Raw genomic sequence first — 22,440 nt, 5'->3', positions numbered from 1 at the left:
ATTTTATTTGCACTCCTTTTTAAAAACTCCACAAGATGAAGGGGATGGGATTCAACTTCAAATGGCAAATGGGATTGAACCCTGGAGTGGAAGGGCAGAGGGGATTGGGTGGACGAGCCTAAAAAGACAGATATCAAAAGGCTGACTGACCAAAAGAAAGGGTGTAATTTTTACGACGAATATTTAGATAAGACGAAAATAATGGGTACCAATAAGCTTGCACCTAACGTGTAGAAAATTCACACCCCGGATAGCCGGCCGACGCTGGCAAACGTCAACTTACCCATACCCATCGATCGATTCGATTCCTTTTTATATTAATTAATATCTGTCGCTCCTCCTCGCAAAGCTAATATCTGTCGTAGCTAGCTAGCTAGTGGAGGTTTGTGTTTGGTGGAGCAATGGCGGCTCGGGGTGGACGACGACGACGACCGTGGTGGTGGTCGTCCTCCTGCCGCTGCTCTCCGCTCCTTCAGCTGGCGCTGATCATCAGCAGCTGCCTGCTGCTGTGGCCGCACCAAGGGGTGGCTCTGGCTCCGTCGCGCGCCGCCGCCACCGATACCTTGGCCGTCGGCCGGCCGCTTTCAGGCGGGCGGAGGCTGGTGTCCAAGGGTGGCAGGTTCGCGGTAGGCTTCTTCCAGCCAGGTACCTATAGCAGCTAAGCTACCTCTTCCTCGCCTCCTGATCATCACTTCATCAGTTCGGTTACCCCCTGATCGATCGTGTCTCGATCGCGGTCAGCGACGCTTTGCTAGCTCCCTTATGTTCGTGTGTTGTTTACTTGTTTCTTTTGCCTGATTGGTTGTTGCCAATCGGGCGGAGTGTCAGTTAACAGTTTAACCTACTTTTTTTATTCGAACTATTTACATGGTAGATGTACGCACACACCATCACTACATACGCAACCCCATGCTCACACACCTACGAAAATGTCCTAACACATACTCAAAGAGGTAAAAGTTTATTAGTAGCTGTACATTTTTAATCTTACTAAATTTCTGTTAAAAAATTACTTGCACATATATATGCGTAATATTCGTAAGAATTAGAATTTAAACCCTGATGGATGAAATCACGCACCACTACTTCACCACCACATCTACAGTTTTATTTTTCCGAATGATACAAATTAAAGCTTAATCGGCGAAGCTGCATCAATTGATTGGACTAATTAATTATACAATGAAATATACGTATGTACACATTGTACAGTGCACTGGATTGGGAAAAAAAAGTTTGGCCATATTTTTATTGAGCTTTTTTCGAACTTTTATATAGTTTATTATATTCTTCTCTGTCATTTGAGATTTTTCTTATTAACGAGCCGCAGTGAAAACAATTTTCATTCAAAATTAAATAATTTCCACTTTAAAAAAGATCATTCAGAACTTTTTTTTTTTAAAAAAAACGAGTCACCGAGCCTTTTTTTTCCACCGACTACAATGAAATGTTGGTCACTCGAACTGTTTCACCCATAAAAGTTTGTCTTGTTCCATTGTATTGAAAAATTCAAAGACAAAGACGTACAATTACAAACAAATACTCAAAATTTGTTCACAACGGAAGAAGAGTTCAGAGTTCACAACGGAAGTCAAATTTTTCGCTTTTGCAGTCACTCGTAGCTGCATCTGCGTGTTCATTAATTTCACGATGTTCAATTCTTAATCATGTGGACCGATTAGTTTGACTTGCATTATTTTGTAATATTACACACTTTGACCTGTTGCATTTCAGGTTATTAATTCAAGTTTGAAAATTACCGTCGGTCACAAAAGTAACAAGGTAGACATCTGGATTTCAGATTTTATTCAAGTTTAAACTACACTTTCTCATGTGGATTTGGATATTGACAATTATATGGTCCCAAAATCCTTTTTTTTTTTTGCAAAATAATAGTCCAGCCATAAAATTGATAAATTCGAGCGGCATTTAATTTATGGGGTATCTAGTTGTCGTGCATGCATGTGTCCCACCGACACAAGCATTAAACTTTTTATATATAATATACTTCCTACCTATTTTTTTGCCCTAGACGAGAATGCGACGATGGCTCTCGAGGAAGGCAGTGGCAAGGTCTAGCCAGATTTGGCCTCCACAACAAGTACGTCTTCTTGAGACACTACTAGAGTAACCATCTGGGCTGAAGGAGGCCTCCACCCTATATACCATCGCTATTGTTAGCCTCTTCGAATCAATGAAGATGGTAGGACAAGATGTTGTTGGCGCATGTGCCTCGCCCCTTTCCTCCTGTCACCAGCCACGACATAGAAGGTCGAGCTTAATTAGATTACCGTAGACCTAGGACCGGGTCATCAACGCTAGGAGTATCGACATCTGTGACACCTGTGGGTGCCACACTCCTTCCTAAAGAAGATGATGTTGTTGACTTCCATTTCCTCACTTCGTGTCGGATAAGCTCTCTGTAAAAACTAGCGGCAGAGCCAATGCCAGGCTAGCATGGGCAGTTGCCTGGGCTTCGCTGCATGAATCAAGTGATCAGTAGTACTTGTTACCATCATTTTGCTGCATTCAGTGCACTATATATAGTGCAATAAGGGCATGTATAATGGTTGTCAATAGTGGTCTCTTAGCGTTGCTAATTAGGAATACTTGTTGACATGGAAGAAAGAGAAAGGGGAGAGACAAAACATCGTTGTTATGCATGACAACGGCTTAACAACGACTCTTAATCACTATAATATGGAAATATGGTTGCATGAGGGTAAAAAAATAGAAAGAATATTAATAAAAGGAATATTTTTTGAGTTAATGATTAGAGCCTTTGTCGTCTCAACTATTGTAAAGACATGGTCTCTTAGTAATCTTGTATTGTTTAAGAGACCATACTCGTCTCTACCATTGAAAATGCCCTAAGCAGTACATAGTTATCTTGCTTAGTCACAGGGTTCAGACATTCACCTGCATGCAGTTGCGTAGTAGGTAATTACGTTCTTAATTTATTTACTAGTTCAAATATAAGTCAGATAAGTGGATCAGCTTAACTGTAACATTCATCATCATATTTTTCATTTTAAGATAATACAAGACTATAATCTAATCCATCAACAATGCATGACCATCATTTCATCAATATAATTTCGTACATTGGTTTTCTTCTCCTTAATTTAGAACTCGACAATTGAAAATTTTACATATGCGTATACTAAATAGTCTACATAGTTATATGGATTTAAGTGTACTTTTTACTCATCATTAGGTTTGCCTGGGCTTAAAAAAATTCCTAGATTCGCCACCGGTAAAAACCTAGTTCCAGATGGACGAAATAGTGATGACGACATCCTACATGTCATGACCTTCTTAGATACGTCATATTAGAGACTCTATGTGGTTTGGCATTCTAGGTGGCTAAGTTTTCGTCGGATTGGCTTTGATGGATATGGTGATGAGAAGATTGGGTGAATCATTGTTTATAGCTAAGTATTCTCCGATGTTATCTTTTACTTTGGTTCGACGTCAGCTGCCGGCAGTGATGTGTGCACAATTCGATCAACACAATGACCGGTTGCTGATTTCAGAGATTTTGTTTTTGAATTTGAGAAAGACAACTACATGCTACATGTAAACCATTGTGAAGAAATAATGGTTATGCATATTCTCACCAACCATAGATAAAAAAAATCCCTGCCTTTGAGATGGTATTTTAAAGTAGTTTTCTTGTTTTTAATCAAACTATGATTTTGCAACTCGTAGTCGTTCGTTATTCAATCTCTTTACTAATTGGCTATAGCTTGTTGAAGTAAAGGCCAAAATAAATTCCACTATAGAAAAATAGATGGCATATTTTGTTTTGTCAGGGTAAGAGTTTGACCGACAATTATTCTATTAGGATATCACTTATGTCTTATGTTATAAAAGCATAATCATAACTACTTTTGAATACGAATATAATTGATTCAATTTTATTTCATAAAAAATAATATGAGCCTAGAGAGAGGAATATCCATGTACATAACCAGAAATGCCTACCTTATTGCTGTTGGGGTTGTCTGTGGTGGCGGCTTCCCGTGGACAAGCGTATCAGGGAAGGGGTGATGAGACACCGCTACAGGCGGCTACTCATGGAGACGAGGCTGAAAAAAGTGGTTTGCTCCGGTCCAACAAAAAAGTACCTCGAGGTACCAGTACCTCACGGTACCAAATCATTTCCGATTGTTGGATCTAACAATGCCCATCCTGCACAGCTAGATCCAACGATCGAAAATGTTTTGGTACTGCGAGGTACCGGTACCTCAAGGTACTTTTTGTTGAACCGGAGCAAACCTCAGGAAAGAATGGGTAGTAGAGGAGATGAAAAAAAGGGGGTAATTTGGTCAAAATTAATGGTCATAGAAGCATAAATATCATTTTTTACAAGCAGTTTGCTATTTCACTTGTGAGAGATTTTTTACTCCTATCTTTCAATTTTTCGTTAGTAGGATTTTGCATAAAAATTTGTATTCATGTAGATTCAGTTTGTACTTACACTTGGTTATAGAGCACCAAAATTAAATTTTGCAACTGTTTTTTTCTTTAGATTTATGATTTTGACATGTTTAATTTGTCTCTTTTTCGGTTATTTTCTTCAAAACGGACTGTATCCATTAGTTGAAAACTATATGTAAGATTTGAAGCTCCAAATCTATATATATATAAAAAAAATCAATGGACAGTAATTTGCAAAAGATCATAGGCATAATTACAACACATGAATTTTATGTGGCATAAATCTAATTAACCCTTAATTTATTAGGTAGAAGTATCACCTAACCATTTCCTTGTTCGTAATCGTAACAGATAACGCCTTGCAGCGTTGGTACATGGGCATCTGGTACCACAAAACCCGAGAACACACCAAGCTGTGGGTTGCCAACAGGCAGGCCCCACTCACCGACCCGGAATCGTCGCAGCTCTCCATCTCGAGCGACGGCAACATGGTCCTCCTCGACCGCGCCACCAGGTCACCGGTCTGGTCCACCAACATCACCGGCATCGCCGCCGCCGCCAACTCCACGGTCGGTGTCATCCTCAACACCGGCAACCTTGTCCTTGCCGACGCGTCCAACACCTCCGCCGTGCTGTGGCAGAGCTTCGACCACCTGGACAACACGTGGCTCCCCGGCAGCAAGCTCCGCCGGAACAAGCTCACCGGCGAGGCGACACGCCTGGTCGCGTGGAAAGGTTCCAACGACCCGACCCCGGGCATGTTCTCCCTCGAGCTCGACGCCGGCGGCGGCGGCGCGAGCCAGCACCTGCGGCTCGCCTGGAACGGCAGCCACCAGTACTGGAGAGGCGGCGGCGGCAACTGGACGACCGCGCCGGAGGAATCGGGACCTGAAGGTCAGTCGCCGTACACCTTCCTCTACGTCGACGCCGAGAACGAGAGCTACGTCGTCTTCGAAGTCAAGGACGAGGCCCTGTTGTCGCGGATCGTCGTGGGAGTGGCGGGGCAGATCATGCTGTGGGGGTGGGTGGAGTCCGCCGCCACCTGGGTGCTCTTCTGGTCAGAGCCCACGCTGTGCGACGTCTACTCGCTCTGCGGCTCCTTCAGCGTCTGCACCGACGGCTCTGTGCCGGAGTGCGGCTGCCTCCAGGGATTCGTGGAGCGGCAGCCGCGGCAGTGGCTGTACGGCGACCAAACCGCTGGCTGCGCCCGGATCACCGGCCTGCAGATGCCGTGCGGCGGCGGCGGCCAGGCGTCGGGCAAGACGACGAAGCGCGACGACACGTTCTTCACGATGCCCAAGGCGAACAGTCTGCCCACCGGCGGCGTGGCCGCGCCGTCCGCGACCGCGAGCGCTCACGACGACTGCGAGCTCGCGTGCCTCGGCAACTGCTCCTGCACCGCCTACTCCTACAACGGCAGCTGCACGCTCTGGTACGGCGACCTCATCAACCTCCGGGGCGCGAACGGCTCCGGCACCGACGGCTACAGAATTTCGATCCGCCTCGGCGTGGCGTCCGACTTGTCCGGCACCGGGAACACCAAGAAAATGACCATCGGACTCGTCGTCGCCGGAGTTGTCGCCGCCGCAGTGACCCTCGCCGTTCTGGTCGCGGTGCTCGTCATGAGAAGCAGAAGGGCGAAGGCGTTGCGGAGACTGGAGGACTCCTCCTCCTTCTTGACGGTGTTCACGTACCGTGACCTGCAGCTCGTGACCAACAACTTCTCCGACAAGATCGGCGGCGGCGCCTTCGGGTCGGTGTTCAAGGGCGCGCTGCCGGGGGACGCGACGCCGGTGGCGGTGAAGAAGCTCGAGGGCGTTGGTCAGGGCGAGAAGCAGTTCCGCGCGGAGGTGAGCACCATCGGCATGATCCAGCACGTCAACCTGATCAGGCTGCTCGGCTTCTGCACCGACCGAACACGGAGGCTGCTCGTGTACGAGCACATGCCCAACGGCTCGCTGGACAGGCACCTCTTCGGCTCCGGCTCCGGCCATGGCGGCGGCGTCCTGAGCTGGAAGACGAGGTACCAGATCGCCCTGGGCGTCGCGAGAGGGCTGCACTACCTGCACGACAAGTGCAGGGACCGCATCATCCACTGCGACGTCAAGCCGGAGAACATCCTCCTCGACGGCGCGTTCGCCGCCAAGGTCGCCGACTTGGGGCTCGCCAAGCTCATGGGCCGCGACGACTCCAGCCGCGTGCTGACGACGACGCGCGGGACCGTGGGGTACCTGGCGCCGGAGTGGATCGCCGGCACGGCGGTCACGGCGAAGGCGGACGTGTACAGCTACGGGATGATGCTGTTCGAGATCGTATCCGGGAGGAGGAACGTGGAGCAGCGGCGGCGGCAGGCGGAGGCGGCCGACGACGACGAGTACGACAGCGGCGCCGGCGGCACGGTGGAGGCGGACTTCTTCCCGTTGACGGCGGTGAGGATGCTGTTCGACGGCGACGGCGACCTCAGGGACGCGGTGGACGGCAATCTGGGCGGGGAGGTCGACATGGGAGAGGTGGAGAGGGCGTGCAAGGTGGCGTGCTGGTGCGTGCAGGACGCGGAGAGCGCGAGGCCGACCATGGGGATGGTGGTGAAGGCCCTGGAGGGGCTCGTCGACGTCAACTTTCCCCCGATGCCGAGGTTGTTCATGGTAGGGCTGTCAACGGGCTCTTCTCACACATAAGCTACTTGGAGTTGGAGTAGCTTATGACAAATTTAAAAATAAAATATATTAATATACGCAAAATCTATTTCGAGAGGCATCTTGATTTAGACTTAACGAGCGACGCAGACAATTACGTGAGAAGTACCAGTAGCGTTACAGACATGCATGCAAGTAGTTTTTCTATTAGGTTGTGCATTTTTTTCTTCTTATGAAATTTTCTCTTAAACTATTCATCCGATCTACGATCCGATTACACCATTGTGTTCGCAACAATTAAATCTTTACAACAAGATCTCACATGATTATATTTGATGAAAAATCACAAATTACTTTTATGATATGTCTAAATTACTTTTATATTTCACTAAGTTACTTCTTAGACATATAAAAGTAAATTCAGTAAAGCTTAAAAGTAATTTACATATATTATAGAAGTAACTTAGAACAAAACGAAGGTAACTTTGGCATGCCATTTGAAGTAAATCCGTTGTAGAGATAAAAACATGACTCTATCTAGAAATTAAATTAATCAGCACAAATTATGGAATTAACTAAAAACAATAATAAAAGTAATCACCTCAGAGCATTATAAATGTATAGGAAGTATTTTAATCAAATCTAAAAGTAACTTATATATATATGATAATTTGTTCAATGAAAAAATGTATTAATTAAAGTTACTTTTTTTATAAGTTACTTCATATGTAAATTACTTTTAAGCTTTACTGAATTTACTTTTGTATTTCTAAGAAGTAACTTAGTGAAATCTAAAAATAATTTAGACATATCATAAAAGTAATTTGTGATTTTTCATCAAAATATAATCATGTGAGATCTTGTTGTAAAGATTTAATTATTACGAACACAACGGTGTAATCGGATCGTAGATTGGATGAGTAGTTTAAGAGAAAATTGTATTTGAAGTATAGGTGGATAGTATCTCTTATAGATGAAGTGGTAGATGATTTAGACAAACCAGCTACCACTAGCTGTGTAGTCACGTCCATTAATATGGGATAGATTACTTTATAAATATGTAAGGCTAAATTTGATGAGGCATTGATGTGTAATGTTCCGTAAAAAGGAAAAAATCAACTTCTAAGGATCAGAAGCTAATCTTTTTAGGATGGAGGGTGTATATCTAAGGCTTAGAGAATGTTGGAAACTTCGAATTAAAGGGAAATAAATGAAACGTTTAATTTCAGGTTGTTAGGTTTTAAACAAGTTAAATACAGAAAGTCTATTTGTCTCTTGAGGGCACATATCTCGTTTTTTCATGTTTTTAAAATTCACTAAAAAAATAACAAGATATATCAATGCGGTGCATCACTCCACAAACATATATAAGGCGGGACTCTATAACTGGACTTTTGTATGTATAACTGGGCGCCTTATAAATGGACTGTATAACTGGACTTTTGACTTTGAGCTGAAATTGTAACTGGGGTTTGGATTGGAAGTGATTCGGCCATTTAGTCGCCCAAGTATTTGACTTAGGGTTTCTTTGCGACCACTTGAATAAATTGACGACGATATGATGGGATTTTTAGAAGCGACGCTTGGGCATGCAAATCCATCGGACGCGGTAGTGTTTCAAAGGTAGGGACAATATCGACTATGGGTTTAGGAGCGGTTTATGGCATACAAATCCATTCGTCATGGTGGGGTTCAAAGGTAGAAATAGAATTGAGAATATACGGGTCGACGCACGACAATTAGATCTGCCGAGCAACTTTAGTGGTTTCAAGCGAAAGACCGAACTCGGGGATTTCGAGTAGAGGGAAAATAGGAAAGAAGGGAATCTGAGGGAGGCTGAGTCGAAAAGATGAAGCGGGTTTTGATTCGATCGCAAGGTTCCAAGGGTTCGGGGAAAGAAATGGTATTGTGGCAAATGAAAGAATTTTGGGACTTCGATCAGTTTAACATCGAAGTGCTTGACAAGACAAACGGGGGAAAGAGAGGGTAAGGAAGGATGTCGGTTTGGGGGAACACTCTTTAGGTGGATCGATTTATCTGTGTTATTCTGACGGTTCAAGGAAAAGACGGGGTACTGTAACCGTCTAGTGGAGTTGAGGAGGAACAGAGAACGGATATTACACTGAGAGGCGTTTCCAGAAAATCACTGGGTTCGAGTATTTGCAGATGCCCGAATAATTTGCTCGAGGAGGGTATTAACTTAGGAGGAGGATCGAACTGTGGAATTCGAATCTGGAGGAATCCCAACAAGGATTGGGATTCACAAGAATGGATTAACGGAGATCTTTGGCACAAACATATAAATGCACACAATTAACACAAATCTCATTATGCGTGTTGGGCTAGGCCTTTCAAGGAGGAAAAACTAGACTTTTCCGTGAATCTTTTGAAATGAATTCTTTAAAAATTTTAGTTCGCAAATAGGGTTTCACTAGTAAATTTCCTCTAGTTTTTATTTGTAAAACAACTCCAAAATAGTTAACTTCTAGATTTTCAGAGGTTAGTTAACATTAGCCTTCATTGTAAAAATAGTTTTCCAGGGAATTATCCCTTACAATGATGTTTTCTAATATCTAGTATTTGTTTTTATTTATAAAACAAATACATCAAATAGGTTCTAATTCATAGAAAAGGGATTTCAGAAAGATAATTGTATTTACAAATATTTTCTTAATTAATACATTTCATAATCATGGTTCTTTTAATAAATAATATTTGAATCTAAAATAGATTTTGTCCGTAGATTTTTGTCCTTGTGGTCCAAGTGCAACAGAAAATGGGAGATAAAATCCAGCGTGACGGATTTTAGAAAAGTTTTTTGATAATCCTGAATTTTGTTCCCGTAATCTAGATTTGAAATTTTCAGGGTGTCACACGCCGGCAGCGGCATTTTTTTTTCACTGAAAATATTTTCGTAGTCGGGTGAATCTACCGTCTAAAAAATTATTTATCTATCTTCATAGGCGTTTCCTTACAGACAGAATACCCGTACGTAAAGATGGATTTGGCTTGCCTGCAAATAACTTTTTTCAAGTAGTGGCGGCACGGTGGCTCAATATCGCACAATTATCTTGGCGTGACGTCTGCGTCGTCACATAAACCCAGCTGTTTGTCGACGGCGTTGCCAAGGTTGAGCATAGTCAGCGGTACAGGAGCGTGGCCACGTCACTGCTTTAGTTCGTTGCAAGCTACTACTCCCTCCGTCTCATGATATAAAATATAAGGATTTTGATTTTTTTCTTGCACTATGTCGGTGATATGGATCCGGGGGTATCAGGTTTAGAGGGAGGAGGCTGCCCCCCGATGCCACGTGGCCCTCCCCCGAGGGGAGTCAGGCCCGAGGTGGGGTGGCGGCCACTCCTTCCCCAAAGACTAGTCGGAGGAGGCTGTCCCCCGATGCCATGTGGCCCTTCCCCGAGGGGAGTCAGGCCCGAGGTAGGACGGCGGCCACTCCTTCCCAGAGACTGGATGGAGGAGGCTGCCCTCCAATGCTACGTGGCCCTTCCCCGAGAGGGGTCGGGTCCGAGGTAGGGCGGCTGCCACTCCCTGGCCGAGACTAGAGGGAGAAGGCCGCCCCAGGCGCCTCATGGCTCCCCCCCGAGGGGGGAGCGGGCCTGAGGTCAGGCGGCAGCCGCCCCCTCCCGTAACTAGGGGTCGGGCTCCCCCGACCCCCTCTCTAGGTCACCACGTACGGTGGGTTAGGTGTCCACCTCCAGGTGCCCACCTACCCGCATTTATGGCGTCCCGAGCGGTCGCGCCAATACGGCGTGCAGTGCACTCAACCGGTCTGTGACCGGTCGAATGACCGATGGGACTGGCTAGTGCGCCTGTGCGCTGCTCGGGTGTCAGGCGGCGTGCAGCCTGACATGTCCCATCTAATAGTGATGGTGAGAGGTTCTCATCCTCTTATCCCAGCCGGAGTCGGTCCTTCCGCTCTGGTCAAAGCAAGGCTCCCGTTTCCCGGTTAATAGGAGCCCAGAAGTCTTTATCCATTAAATGGTGACTGACAGGGGCACCCCCCGTGTCAGGCGGCAAGATTTGACAGGCCCCATCATCAAGACGACGCGTGCTTGGCTTCCCAAGTCAAGAGACAAGACATGCATTTAATGCAAAGATTATAATACTTCTCCACCAGAGCTAGGTTAGGTTGTTGGGCCCATGTGGTAACCCCTTGAGGTATAAAAGGAGGTCCAGGCCTAGTGGTGGAGGGGGGACGAGGGGGCGAACTGGCGCTTGGGTCTCACAACCTCAAGCACTTGTGTTCTACATTCAATCAATCATGTACAGGAGTAGGGTATTACGCTTCATAGCGGCCCGAACTTGTATAAACCTCTTTGATCTGATCGTCTTGGAGGGGGCTAACCCCCTCAAGACCACACAGTTTCGCTCACCAAATCCTCGAATCTCACCCGCTGCCCCGGCCGAACTCACAAAGGGGGGCCTCACGGTTCCCTGGTGGAGGAGTTCATTCTCCGACACACTATTTGACCATTCATCTTATTCCAAAAAATATTTGGAATTATTATTAATTTTATTTGTGACTTTCTTTATTATCTAAAGTACTTTAAGCACAATTTTTTATTTTTTTATATTTACACAAATTTTTTTAATAAGACGAGTGATCAAACAATAAAAGCAAAATGTTAAAATCTCTTATATTATGGGACGGAGGGAGTAGTAGATATCATCATCTCCGTTCTAGAGTACTGTTTTAGGGCCTGTTTAGTTGGTGAAATGAAAATTTTTGGGTATCACATCGGACGTTTGACCGGATGTTGGAAGGGGTTTTCGGACACGAATGAAAAAACTAATTTCATAACTCACCTGGAAACCGCGAGATGAATCTTTTGAGCCTAATTAATCCAGCATTAGCACATATGTTACTGTAGTACTAATGGCTAATCATGGCCTAATTAGGCTCAAAAGATTCGTTTCGCGATTTACATGCAAACTATGCAATTAATTTTTTTTATCTATATTTAATGCTTTATATATGTGTCAAAGATTTAATGTGATGTTTTTGAAAAAAGTTTTTGGAAACTTAAACAGGCCTTACTCGCCCACAATCTATCCAATCTAATCATTCTATGACTCTACAGGAGCATGAGGAGGAGGACGCCGTCGGCATAGCTGGCCTGTGACTTTTGTGACGCAGATAGAATAAATTCTGCCTTTCACCACCAGCGGTCGTAGCAATCTCAAGATCGAACACCAGGATACGTATGCCTCCCTTCCTAGACGATCGAGCATCTCCGGGTATTGTGCATTACGTTGACCGTCGTGGGCTAGCCTAGTTTGGAACAGAAAAAGAAAAAGTTGAGAACCATTGTGTATCATCACTGTACATCATGTGATTTTCTGGGTTTTAAGAACTTTATGTAAGCCGTTTCAAGGAAAAATATGTAGTGCAAACCACATATGTAGTGAAAACTTGGAAACTACCGTTGGATCGAGAAATGGACGTCCGAGATTCGTCCACGTCATCATGAGTTAAAATTTAACTCCTAGTAAAATTTTAACTCATGAGTGAATCTGCGAGTTAAATTTTAACTCATGGTGACGTGGACGAATCTCGGACGTCTATTTTTCGATTCAACGGTAGTTTCCACTGTATATATGGTTTGCACTACATATTTTCCCCCGTTTCAATGAGTAGAAATGGATAGGCAACTTTTCTTTTTCAAAAAAAAAAGATTTTCTAGAGAAAATGAGCTAAGCAATCGACATTGCGGTTCATTCCAAGGTTTCTTCGAGAAAATGGGTCGAACCCTTAACATTTTGATTCGTTGTATGTAGGGTTGACTATGCTTCATCTTTTGTCTTCTATAGTTTTAGCAATACCTAAATTCTGATACTTTTGGCTATATCACTGGGAATGGATCTAGCCTAAAGAATGGGAATTTTTTTAACTAACAACTATTTATCTGGGGAATTTTCTATTTTTTATGCGAGAGTATGCAGTATGCACTGCACACGAAGTGAGGGAGGGAAGGGGAAGATGAATGACTACACTTTTAAGTAATAAAAAGAGAAATTAGTCAACATAGTTGACATCATTAGTATCCTTAAGGAGGTTGGGATAAAGGTAGCCTAGGCATGAGTGACAAAGGTGGCAAGACAATAATGGTAAGGCTATTAAAACCTCTATGCACGTTAGTGACAATAAGGGTTGTAAGGTCTAAATGATCATGAGGCATTCGAGACAAAAGTGACAGAGGGAAAGAGGAAAAAGAAACAAAGTATAAATGTATCAGGAGACGACAAGCAACCGAGGAGCAGAAGCACACGGTGTGCCCACATGGAAATATTTGAGAAGAAAAAAATAACTATGACTATGATAGAATGGTTAAGGGCGAAACCACTGGAGAATAGAGGGTAGAGGAACACATGTGAGGTGGTGGTTAGACTACCCGTAGAAAGATCTTGGGCGGTGGGCCAGTGGCTCATGTGCTCAATAATTTCTTGTCTAGATCTCGGGGCGAATGTAGGAAGATATTCATTAAGACGGAACAAATGTGAACAATCGGGATAAGAGTAAAATTTAACCAACGACTTAAAAAAGGCTAAAATATTAGGGAATTATATGCGGGAAATGAAATAAGCAAAGTGATTTTATTTTGAAAGAAAGAAAATGCATAAGTAGGAATCAGGAAAAAAAATAACGCCTTTCTCATTCAGTGCTTACGTGGCACCAGTATAAGCAAGCCACGTGGAGTACCGAACAGGGCACCACATTCCACATAGATAGCCTGAGTGCCACGCTAAGTATACACCGTGTATACCTGGATGATACGCACGTGTTTTGTTGGGGATGGGTCTAATTTTGCTCTGCGACGTGGAGAACTGGAGATACTCAGCTATCTCGTGATTTAAGCTCGCCGTCGTCTCGTCGAACAACATCTTGAGGATGTTGCGCAATTTTGAGCAAAAGAAACAGAGTTCTTCTTCTACTTCTTCTAGTTTGGTGCACGTGGCCATTTGACGATTGGGTGTAAATGTGTAATCGGTAATCCTGCCCAAAGACGACGCATAGATCTCACTGAATCTACAAGAAAAGCAGAGAACTCTGCACCCCTGCAACGTGTACTGTGTACACAGGGTCTGTTTAGTTCGCGGAAAGAAAATTTTTAGATATCACATCGGATGTTTGATCGGATGTCGGAAGGACTTTTCGGACACGAATGAAAAAAATAATTTCATAACTCGCATAGAAACCACGAGATGAATCTTTTGAGCCTAATTAATCTGGCATTAGCACTAGGTTACTGTAGCACTTATGGCTAATCATAGACTAATTAGGCTCAAAAGATTCGTCTCGTTATTTTTCCCTAACTGTGCAATTAGTTTTTTCATTTATCTATATTTAATGCTTTATACATGTGTCCAAAGATTCGATGTGATGTTTTTGGAAAAAAAATTAGGGAACGGGGCATAGTAGTATATATATATATATACTCATATATATATATACTCTTAACTCTCTTGGAAGAAACAGATACGTTTACCCCAAAGAGGCGAGAACCTGAAAAGGTCGGGCATTCCCCGTGCAGCGTGCAGCAAAGCACAAGGGCCGTGTTAGTTCCATTTAAAAAAAATTAAAGTATACGAACACATATTTCAAGTATTAAATGTAAACTAATAGCAAAATAAATTATAAATTCTACCTGTAAACTGCGAGACAAATATATTAAGACTAATTAATCCGTTATTACCACATTATCAAATCATGATGTAATTAGTCTCAAAAGATTCGTCACGCACTTTACATGTAAACTGTATAATTGGTTTTTTTTTTCATATTTTATGTTTTATGTATACGTTCAAACATTTGATTTAACAGAAAAGTTAGAACTTCTAAGGAAAATACTATCAAAATCCTCCGAGAAGGATACAACACAGGACAGATGAGAGATGACACGTGTAAAATCTCTTCTTTTTTTCCTTTCCGGCGCCGCGCGCGGTTGGTGGAAGTTATTTAACCGCCTCTGTTGGGAACGCAGGTGAAAAAAGGCGGGAAGAAGAAGCAGCGGCAGCAGCAGCAAGACGACGAGTCGGCGACAATTCAGATCACACCGGCATCACCTGCACACATACTCGAAAGAAAAAAAGCAAGCAAGCAGATCAGATTCTGCGCCATCGATCGAGCACCAAAGCGATCGTGAGCTTCCAGGCCAAGAAAGCCGCCATCCATCTTCCTCCTCCTCTCACTCTTTGCCCAGATTCTCCCTCCAAAAGCACGCACTCTAGCTACCATAGTATGATAGTAGCAGCTGCCGCCGCAGCGTCCAAAAGCAAAAAAAGCATCCAATCCATGAGCCTCACATCATAAGCGAACCCTATTCCATTCGCCACTCTCTCCCCTCTCTCTCGTTCGCTTACCTCCTTTCCCACCTCCACTCTGTTTCCATGGCGGCCGGTGCGCCCCCGCCGGAGTCTGGGCCGCCGCCGCCGGGGCCGCCGGGGGCGATGCGGGTGGCGCGGAGGCTGGCGGTGGAGGTGGTGGACGCGCGGGACCTGGTGCCCAAGGACGGGCTCGGCACGTCGAGTGCCTTCGCCGTCGTGGACTTCGACGGGCAGCGGAAGCGGACGCGCACCGTGCCGCGCGACCTCAGCCCGCAGTGGCACGAGCGGCTCGAGTTCGCCGTGCACGACCCGGCCGCCATGCACGCCGAGGCGCTCGACGTCTCGCTCTACCACGACCGCCGCTTCAACCCTTCCGGCGGCGGCGGCGGCGGTGGCGGGAAGAACCACTTCCTCGGCCGCGTGCGCATCTACGGGTCGCAGTTCTCGCGGCGAGGGGAGGAGGGGATCGTGTACTTCCCGCTCGAGAAGCGGAGCTTGCTCAGCTGGATCCGCGGCGAGGTTGGCCTCAAGATTTACTACTACGACGAGGCGCCGCCGCCGCCGGAGGATAGGCCGCCGGAGGGTGGTGGTGGTGACAACGCGCCGCCGCCTGAGGTCCCGCCTGAGGCGCCCAGGGACCTCCCGGACATCCCCGCGCCGACCGAGGCCGCCGTCGAGGTGCAGCAGCCGCCGGTGCATCCCCCTGTCATCATCGTGGAAGAGGCGCCGCCGCCGATGCATCACCCGATGATGCCGCCGATGCACGGCCCGCACGGCCCGATGATGCCGCCGGCGGTGCACGGGCCGCACGGGCCAATGGCGCCGCCGATGCATCAGCATCAGCATCCGCAGCCGCAGCCGGAGCCGGAGCCTGAACCGGAGCCGGACGGCGGCGAGGCGGGGTACCCGCCCGAGGTGCGCAAGACGCGGATGGCCACGGAGCGCGTCCGCATCGCGCGCCACCTGAGCGGCGGGTTGGGGCCGGAGTACTACGCCACCTCGCCGCGCGTCATCTCCGGGCGGTTCGTGTCCACCGGCGACGCCGTCGAGCCGGTGCAGTCGTCGTACGACCTGGTGGAGCCGATGCGCTACCTGTTCGTCCGCGTCGTGAAGGTGCGCGGCATCCGCGCCTGCGAGGGGCCGTACGTGAAGATCCAGGCCGGCCCGCACACGCTCCGGTCGCGCCCCGGCCGCGACGTCTCCGGCACCGGCAACCCGGAGTGGAACCAGGTGTTCGCCATCAACCACGCCAAGCCGGAGCCGACGCTGGAGATATCCGTCTGGGACGGCGGCGCGCCGTCCCCGATCGAGGCCTTCCTCGGTGGCGTCTGCTTCGACCTCTCCGACGTGCCGGTCCGCGACCAGCCGGACGGCCCGCTGGCGCCGCAGTGGTACCGGCTCGAGGGCGGCGAGCCCGGCATGGTGACCGGCGACATCATGGTGGCGGTGTGGATCGGCACGCAGGCCGACGAGGCGTTCCCGGAGGCGTGGAACACCGACGCGCCGTACGCCGCGTACACGCGCTCCAAGGTGTACCAGTCGCCCAAGCTCTGGTACCTGCGCGCGTCGGTGATCGAGGCGCAGGACCTGCGCGTGCCGGCGCCGCCGCCGGGGCTGCCGTTCGACGTGCGCGTCAAGATCCAGGTCGGGTTCCAGTCGGCGAGGACGCGGCGGTCGGTGGCGAGCAGGAGCAGCGGCTCGGCGTTCGCGTGGGAGGAGGACCTCATGTTCGTCGTGTCCGAGCCGCTCGACGAGAGCCTCGTCGTCCTCGTCGAGGACCGCTCCATGATCAAGGAGCCGGCGCTGCTCGGACACGCCACCATCCCCGTCAACTCCGTCGAGCAGCGTCTCCACGAGCGGCAACTCGTCGCGTCGAGGTGGTTCAGCCTCGAGGGTGGCACCTCCGACATCGGCATTGGTCCCGGCGGCGGCCCGCCGGGGTTCTACTCCGGCCGGCTTCACCTCCGTCTGTGCCTGGAAGGAGGGTACCACGTGCTCGACGAGGCGGCGCACGTGTGCAGCGACTACCGGCCGACGGCGAAGCAGCTGTGGAGGCCGCCGGTGGGCGTGCTGGAGCTGGGCATCATCGGGGCGTGCGGGCTGCTGCCGATGAAGACGAAGGGCGGCGCCAAGGGGTCGACGGACGCCTACTGCGTGGCCAAGTACGGCAAGAAGTGGGTGCGGACGCGCACCGTCACGGACAGCCTCAACCCGCGGTGGAACGAGCAGTACACGTGGCAGGTGTACGACCCGTGCACGGTGCTCACGGTGGCGGTGTTCGACAACTGGCGGATGTTCGCCTTCGCCGGCGCCGGGGACGAGCAGCGGCAGGACTACCGGATCGGGAAGGTGCGGGTGCGCGTGTCCACGCTGGAGAGCAACCGGGCGTACACGGCGTCGTACCCGCTGCTCGTGCTGCTCCGGTCGGGGCTCAAGAAGATGGGGGAGGTGCAGCTCGCCGTGCGGTTCACGTCGCCGGCGCACCTGCCGGACACCTGGGCCACCTACACCTCGCCGCTGCTGCCGCGGATGCACTACCTCCGCCCGATCGGCGTCGCGCAGCAGGAGGCGCTGCGCGCCGCCGCCGTGCGCGTCGTCGCCGCGTGGCTGGAGCGGTCCGAGCCGCCGCTGGGGCGGGAGGTGGTGCGCCACATGCTCGACGTGGACGCGCACACGTGGAGCGTGCGGCGCGCCAAGGCGAACTGGTTCCGCATCATGGGGGTGCTCGCCTGGGCCGTCGGGCTCGCGCGGTGGCTCGACAGCGTGCAGCGGTGGCGCAGCCCGCCCACCACCGTGCTCGTTCACGTCCTCTACCTCGTCCTCGTCTGGTACCCGGAGCTGGCCGTGCCCACGGCGTCGCTCTACGTCTTCCTCATCGGCGTCTGGTACTACCGGTTCCGGCCGCGCGGCCCCGCCGGCATGGACGCGCGGCTGTCGCAGGCCGACACGGTGGAGGCCGACGACCTGGAGGAGGAGTTCGACGCCGTGCCGCCGCCGGAGGTGCTCCGGGCGCGCTACGAGAGGCTGCGGACGCTGGCGGGGCGGGTGCAGCGCGTCATGGGCGACGTCGCGGCGCAGGGGGAGAGGGTGCAGGCGCTGGTGAGCTGGAGGGACCCGCGCGCCAGCCGGATCTTCGTCGGCGTCTGCCTCGCCGTCGCCGTCGCGCTGTACGCCATGCCGTCCAAGATGGTGGCCGTCGCCGGCGGGTTCTACTACCTCCGCCACCCGATGTTCCGGGACCCCATGCCGCCGGCGGCCGTCAACTTCTTCCGGCGGCTGCCCAGCCTCTCCGACAGGATGCTCTGAGCTCAATCGGTTTTCGTTCTGGTGTAATAACGAGCGTGCGATATAGGGAGAAAATCGGTGGATAGAAGAAAAATAAAGAAGAAAATTCGACTTTATTCATAAGCATGTATACACCACAATTTGAACATTATTATATATATAGTTGAAGTGGTGATTTGCCACTTTTGAAATGATAATTTGGGGAGTTCATCTCTGCTTCACCAGAGAGGAGGCAAATCAAGTGAAGCTCTGCTCCTGCTGCTTTGCTCTGCTCACAAGTCAAGACAGAATCTCACTTAACAGGTGATCATGTCCTAACCCTTCAAAGAAGATTGTCACTTCACTTTGTGAGTGCAAACTACTCCTCTCTGAATGGAACCAAGTGGCCAAGAACAATAAGTTAGGAACACAACAAGCCATGGACAAAAGCAGAGCACGAGATTAATGGTTGTGTCAAGAAAGGAAGAAAAGGAGTAGAATGGACTTTGGAGAGTGACCTTAATCTCACATGTCAACAGCATGGCTTCACTAGATTTGCTGATCTTAGGCAGGTCCAAAAATTTCTGGTCACTTGAGTGCATGGACTTCACTTGACCTTTATGATATCATGAAAACTTTGGTGATTTCGTTGATGCATAAATGCATGAGGAATAAGCCATGGACCATATGATAGAACCGCTTTGATGTTAACCTTTAACAAAGGAAATAAGCTTTTCTCTAAGGAGATGATGCCATTTTGACAAGTCAGAATAACGGATACCATAAGCATACTTGAAATGAACAATCTACTTCTAACACACAATTTCATTCTATAAGGAAGTTACATATAGTAGTAATAAATTACACAGGTCAGAAATATGGTTTGCATTTACCTATGTAATTTCGCATAATCTTGCAAAATAAAAGGTGTGGTTTGCATGTATCACACAGGTATACCTTGGTGTAATTGTGTTGCTAGATTATTCATGGCATTAATCATACCGGGGGCATTGGAGTGAATGAATTCACATTTTTTTGGGTATATTCACAAATGAACAATTTTACAGTTCTTGATAAGATACTATAAGGTACCACTTTTTTTATTGTAAATTTTATACCTCTTAATATCTAGATTTTATGAGGTACCAAATTTTATACTAAATTTTTAGTACCTCATGGTATCTTCTCAAGGACCGTAAAATTGCTCATTTACAAATATAAACCAATTTTGTGCCTTCAATTTTGTAGAGTTTTGCCCCCAAAAAAGAAAGTATTTTTCACCAAAGAGTAGTACTATTTAGGATTCTAGAAATACTTCAGAGAGGCTCTTCAGTAGCAGGGCATCAGTACTACCTGTTCAGTGTTTTTGGATGGTGTTTGAGGGAAAGAATATCAGATGACTCATGGCTGAGGCACCCAAGGCAAAGTGGACCTTTACCATCCCGTCATTATCATGATAGCAATTAGTATCAGACTTCTTCTTTATTTTTTTTAAAAGAACATAACAGTTACATCAAGCTTTCTTCATCTTCCTCAGTTAGCATCAAACTTCATCAGTTATGGAAGTAGTCAAACAGAACAGCCCACAAGGTTCCAAAAGCAAACTAGCAGAAGTCTGAAACTATATCTACAATGTTCAGATATTAGGAATTTAGGATGCGAATCATAAGCATCAGAACTTCATGTGCTAAAGGCCATTGATTGATGTGAACTACACCCTTTGAATTGCAGTTGCAGTAGCCTTCTCTAAGTACAGTCCCAACTCCCAAGTGTGATTTTCTCCAAATGTCAAACATCTACTAAAGGATGGCATCAACATGACAACATGATCTTTCAGGAAACAATCTATGCTCCAAGCTTCCACTAGTTTCTTATCTCCAAATAATGAGCCAGCCATTAAGTCACCACCCATAAGCCAATCATCCATTTTCTTCTCCAATTGTCAAACAATAGAAGATCACTAGGCTTTTGCTTCCTCGTACAGGGGTTGGGTTTCCCTTTTATGCTAAACCAAAAGCATTGCAATTACGGCACAATGGTGAAAATCTTATTGGTCTAGATTGGGTTAATAAGACACACTGTGTTATAAATTAGTGTTCTCTGAATTTCACACCAACGTTTTTGACTAAATTTGAAGAATTTTTCTTCAATCGTGATCTTGGAGAAGGGGTGCCCCCTCGCAAAAGAGGGTCACAGTGACCAGGCGGAGTGACCAGGCGGAGGTGACTGTTTACCCAAAAACACAGGCCTCAGCAAAGTCGTAAGACCATGTATGAAGATCACGATCTTTGGATAAAGTATCGCATAAATTCATCAAGGGAAAGACAAATATTCCATTAGTGTAATGTGTTCACAATTGTCCACTAGGGAATAATCTGACCTATGTATCACATTGGTGGTAGGATATTCAGAAAGTGATTGCCATGTTTCAAGGAATCACTTGTTACACACTTACACAAATGCATGTAGGGAAATACCACTCTTTTATAGAAAGCATGATAGGAACCTCATTCCATTGGAACAAAGCTTTTTCTTTTTCCCCTTGCAATATCTTTGTTGAAAGAAAGCCAGCCACGGCAAAATAGATTCCGCATTCGTGATATTTCGCTGTAAGATATTGTTGCTCACATTACCGAGCAAAATGACTACCCAAAGTATCCAACTCCTTTATACCAGCTTCAACAGGGGAATCACTGCCATGAAAAACAAAACTACAGAGATACTTGGCTAAGTTTTTATCTCTACTTTCCCAACTCATCTCCCTCGTTTTCCGCGCGCACGCTTTTTAAATTGCTAAACGGTGTGTGTTCTAAAAAAAATTTCTATATGAAAGTTACTTTAAAAAGTCATATTAATCTATTTTTCAAATTTATTTTAGCTAATACTTAATTAATCACGCGCTAAACAGTGCTTCGTTTTGTGTGCTAGGGAGTGAAAGTTCCCAACCCTCACTCCCGAACACAGGCTTTAAGGCCCTTTGAAACACATGATTGAGAAAACGAAGAAATAGGAAAAAAAGATTTTGATAGGAATGCAAGTGTAAAATATAGGAATACAAAATACATGAATAATCATTTGATTATGCAGTAGAAAAAAATACATGAATCAAATGAGAGAGATTGACCAATAGGAAATTTTTCAAGAGGTTGGATCTCTTGCCATTTTTTCTCCAAAATCTCTATAGGATTGTTACCGCGCAATTGCGCGGCTAGCACCCATACAAAATTATATATTTTTATATGATAAGGTTTGAAAGACCAAACCTTATCATTCTCGTGCTTCTAATTTTATAATTTTACACCAGTTGCTACCCGTTACTTCTGTCATATCCTTCTTTATTTGCTTGCTTGATCTATCATTGTTTCTATTCATTCTCTTTGGAGCCTTTTAAAATTGGATCTTATAATTTTTAGAGTTTATCGTCTCGTTGGGTTTCGTTTTTATAATTTCTAGAATTCCTGTCAAACGCTGCCATTATACTCCTCTACGGCCTGTCCACTGCCTCATCTCTTTATTGTCATTGGTATTTTAAAAATCAAACATAATTATCGTTTAGGTTCATTTTTTTTAGTTTCTAGAAGTTTCGTCAAAACGTCAGCGACTTTGTCACTGTACTCCAATACGGCTCGCCCGCTGCCTCCCTTCTTTATTTTCATTAAGATTTTAAAATCAAACATGATCATGATTGGGGTTTATTTTTTTACTTTTCAGAAGCCCGAACCTTTTAAAATTGGACCTTATAGTTTTTATAATT

The 22,440-nt window shown here is 46.9% G+C and overlaps 2 protein-coding genes across 3 annotated transcripts; both read left to right on the top strand.

Moving 5' to 3' along the window:
* Window positions 1–319: 319 nt before the first annotated feature.
* Window positions 320–7,406, top strand: LOC107275249 (G-type lectin S-receptor-like serine/threonine-protein kinase At2g19130). Of its 2 annotated transcripts, XM_015763981.3 has the most exons (3): window positions 401–645; window positions 1,735–1,782; window positions 4,795–7,406. In XM_015763981.3, exon 3 carries the CDS (start codon window positions 4,818–4,820, stop codon window positions 7,119–7,121), a length of 2,304 nt encoding a protein of 767 aa, XP_015619467.1. In that variant the 5' UTR covers window positions 401–645; window positions 1,735–1,782; window positions 4,795–4,817; the 3' UTR covers window positions 7,122–7,406. The 2 variants fall into 2 exon arrangements, with proteins under 2 accessions (XP_015619410.1, XP_015619467.1); XM_015763924.3 differs by lacking the exon at window positions 1,735–1,782 and having other exon boundaries at window positions 320–645.
* A 7,683-nt stretch (window positions 7,407–15,089) lies between these two features.
* On the top strand, window positions 15,090–18,904 carry LOC4327662 (protein QUIRKY). The gene has a single exon (XM_015756592.3). The coding sequence runs from the start codon at window positions 15,486–15,488 to the stop codon at window positions 18,726–18,728; it is 3,243 nt and encodes a 1,080-aa protein (XP_015612078.1). The 5' UTR covers window positions 15,090–15,485; the 3' UTR covers window positions 18,729–18,904.
* Window positions 18,905–22,440: the final 3,536 nt, after the last annotated feature.

This window comes from Oryza sativa, chromosome 1 (genome assembly GCF_034140825.1).
Source record: "Oryza sativa Japonica Group chromosome 1, ASM3414082v1".
NCBI lineage: Eukaryota > Viridiplantae > Streptophyta > Magnoliopsida > Poales > Poaceae > Oryza > Oryza sativa.
The sequence above is the reverse complement of the archived record's forward strand: the minus strand, read 5'-3'. Positions and strand labels throughout refer to the sequence as shown.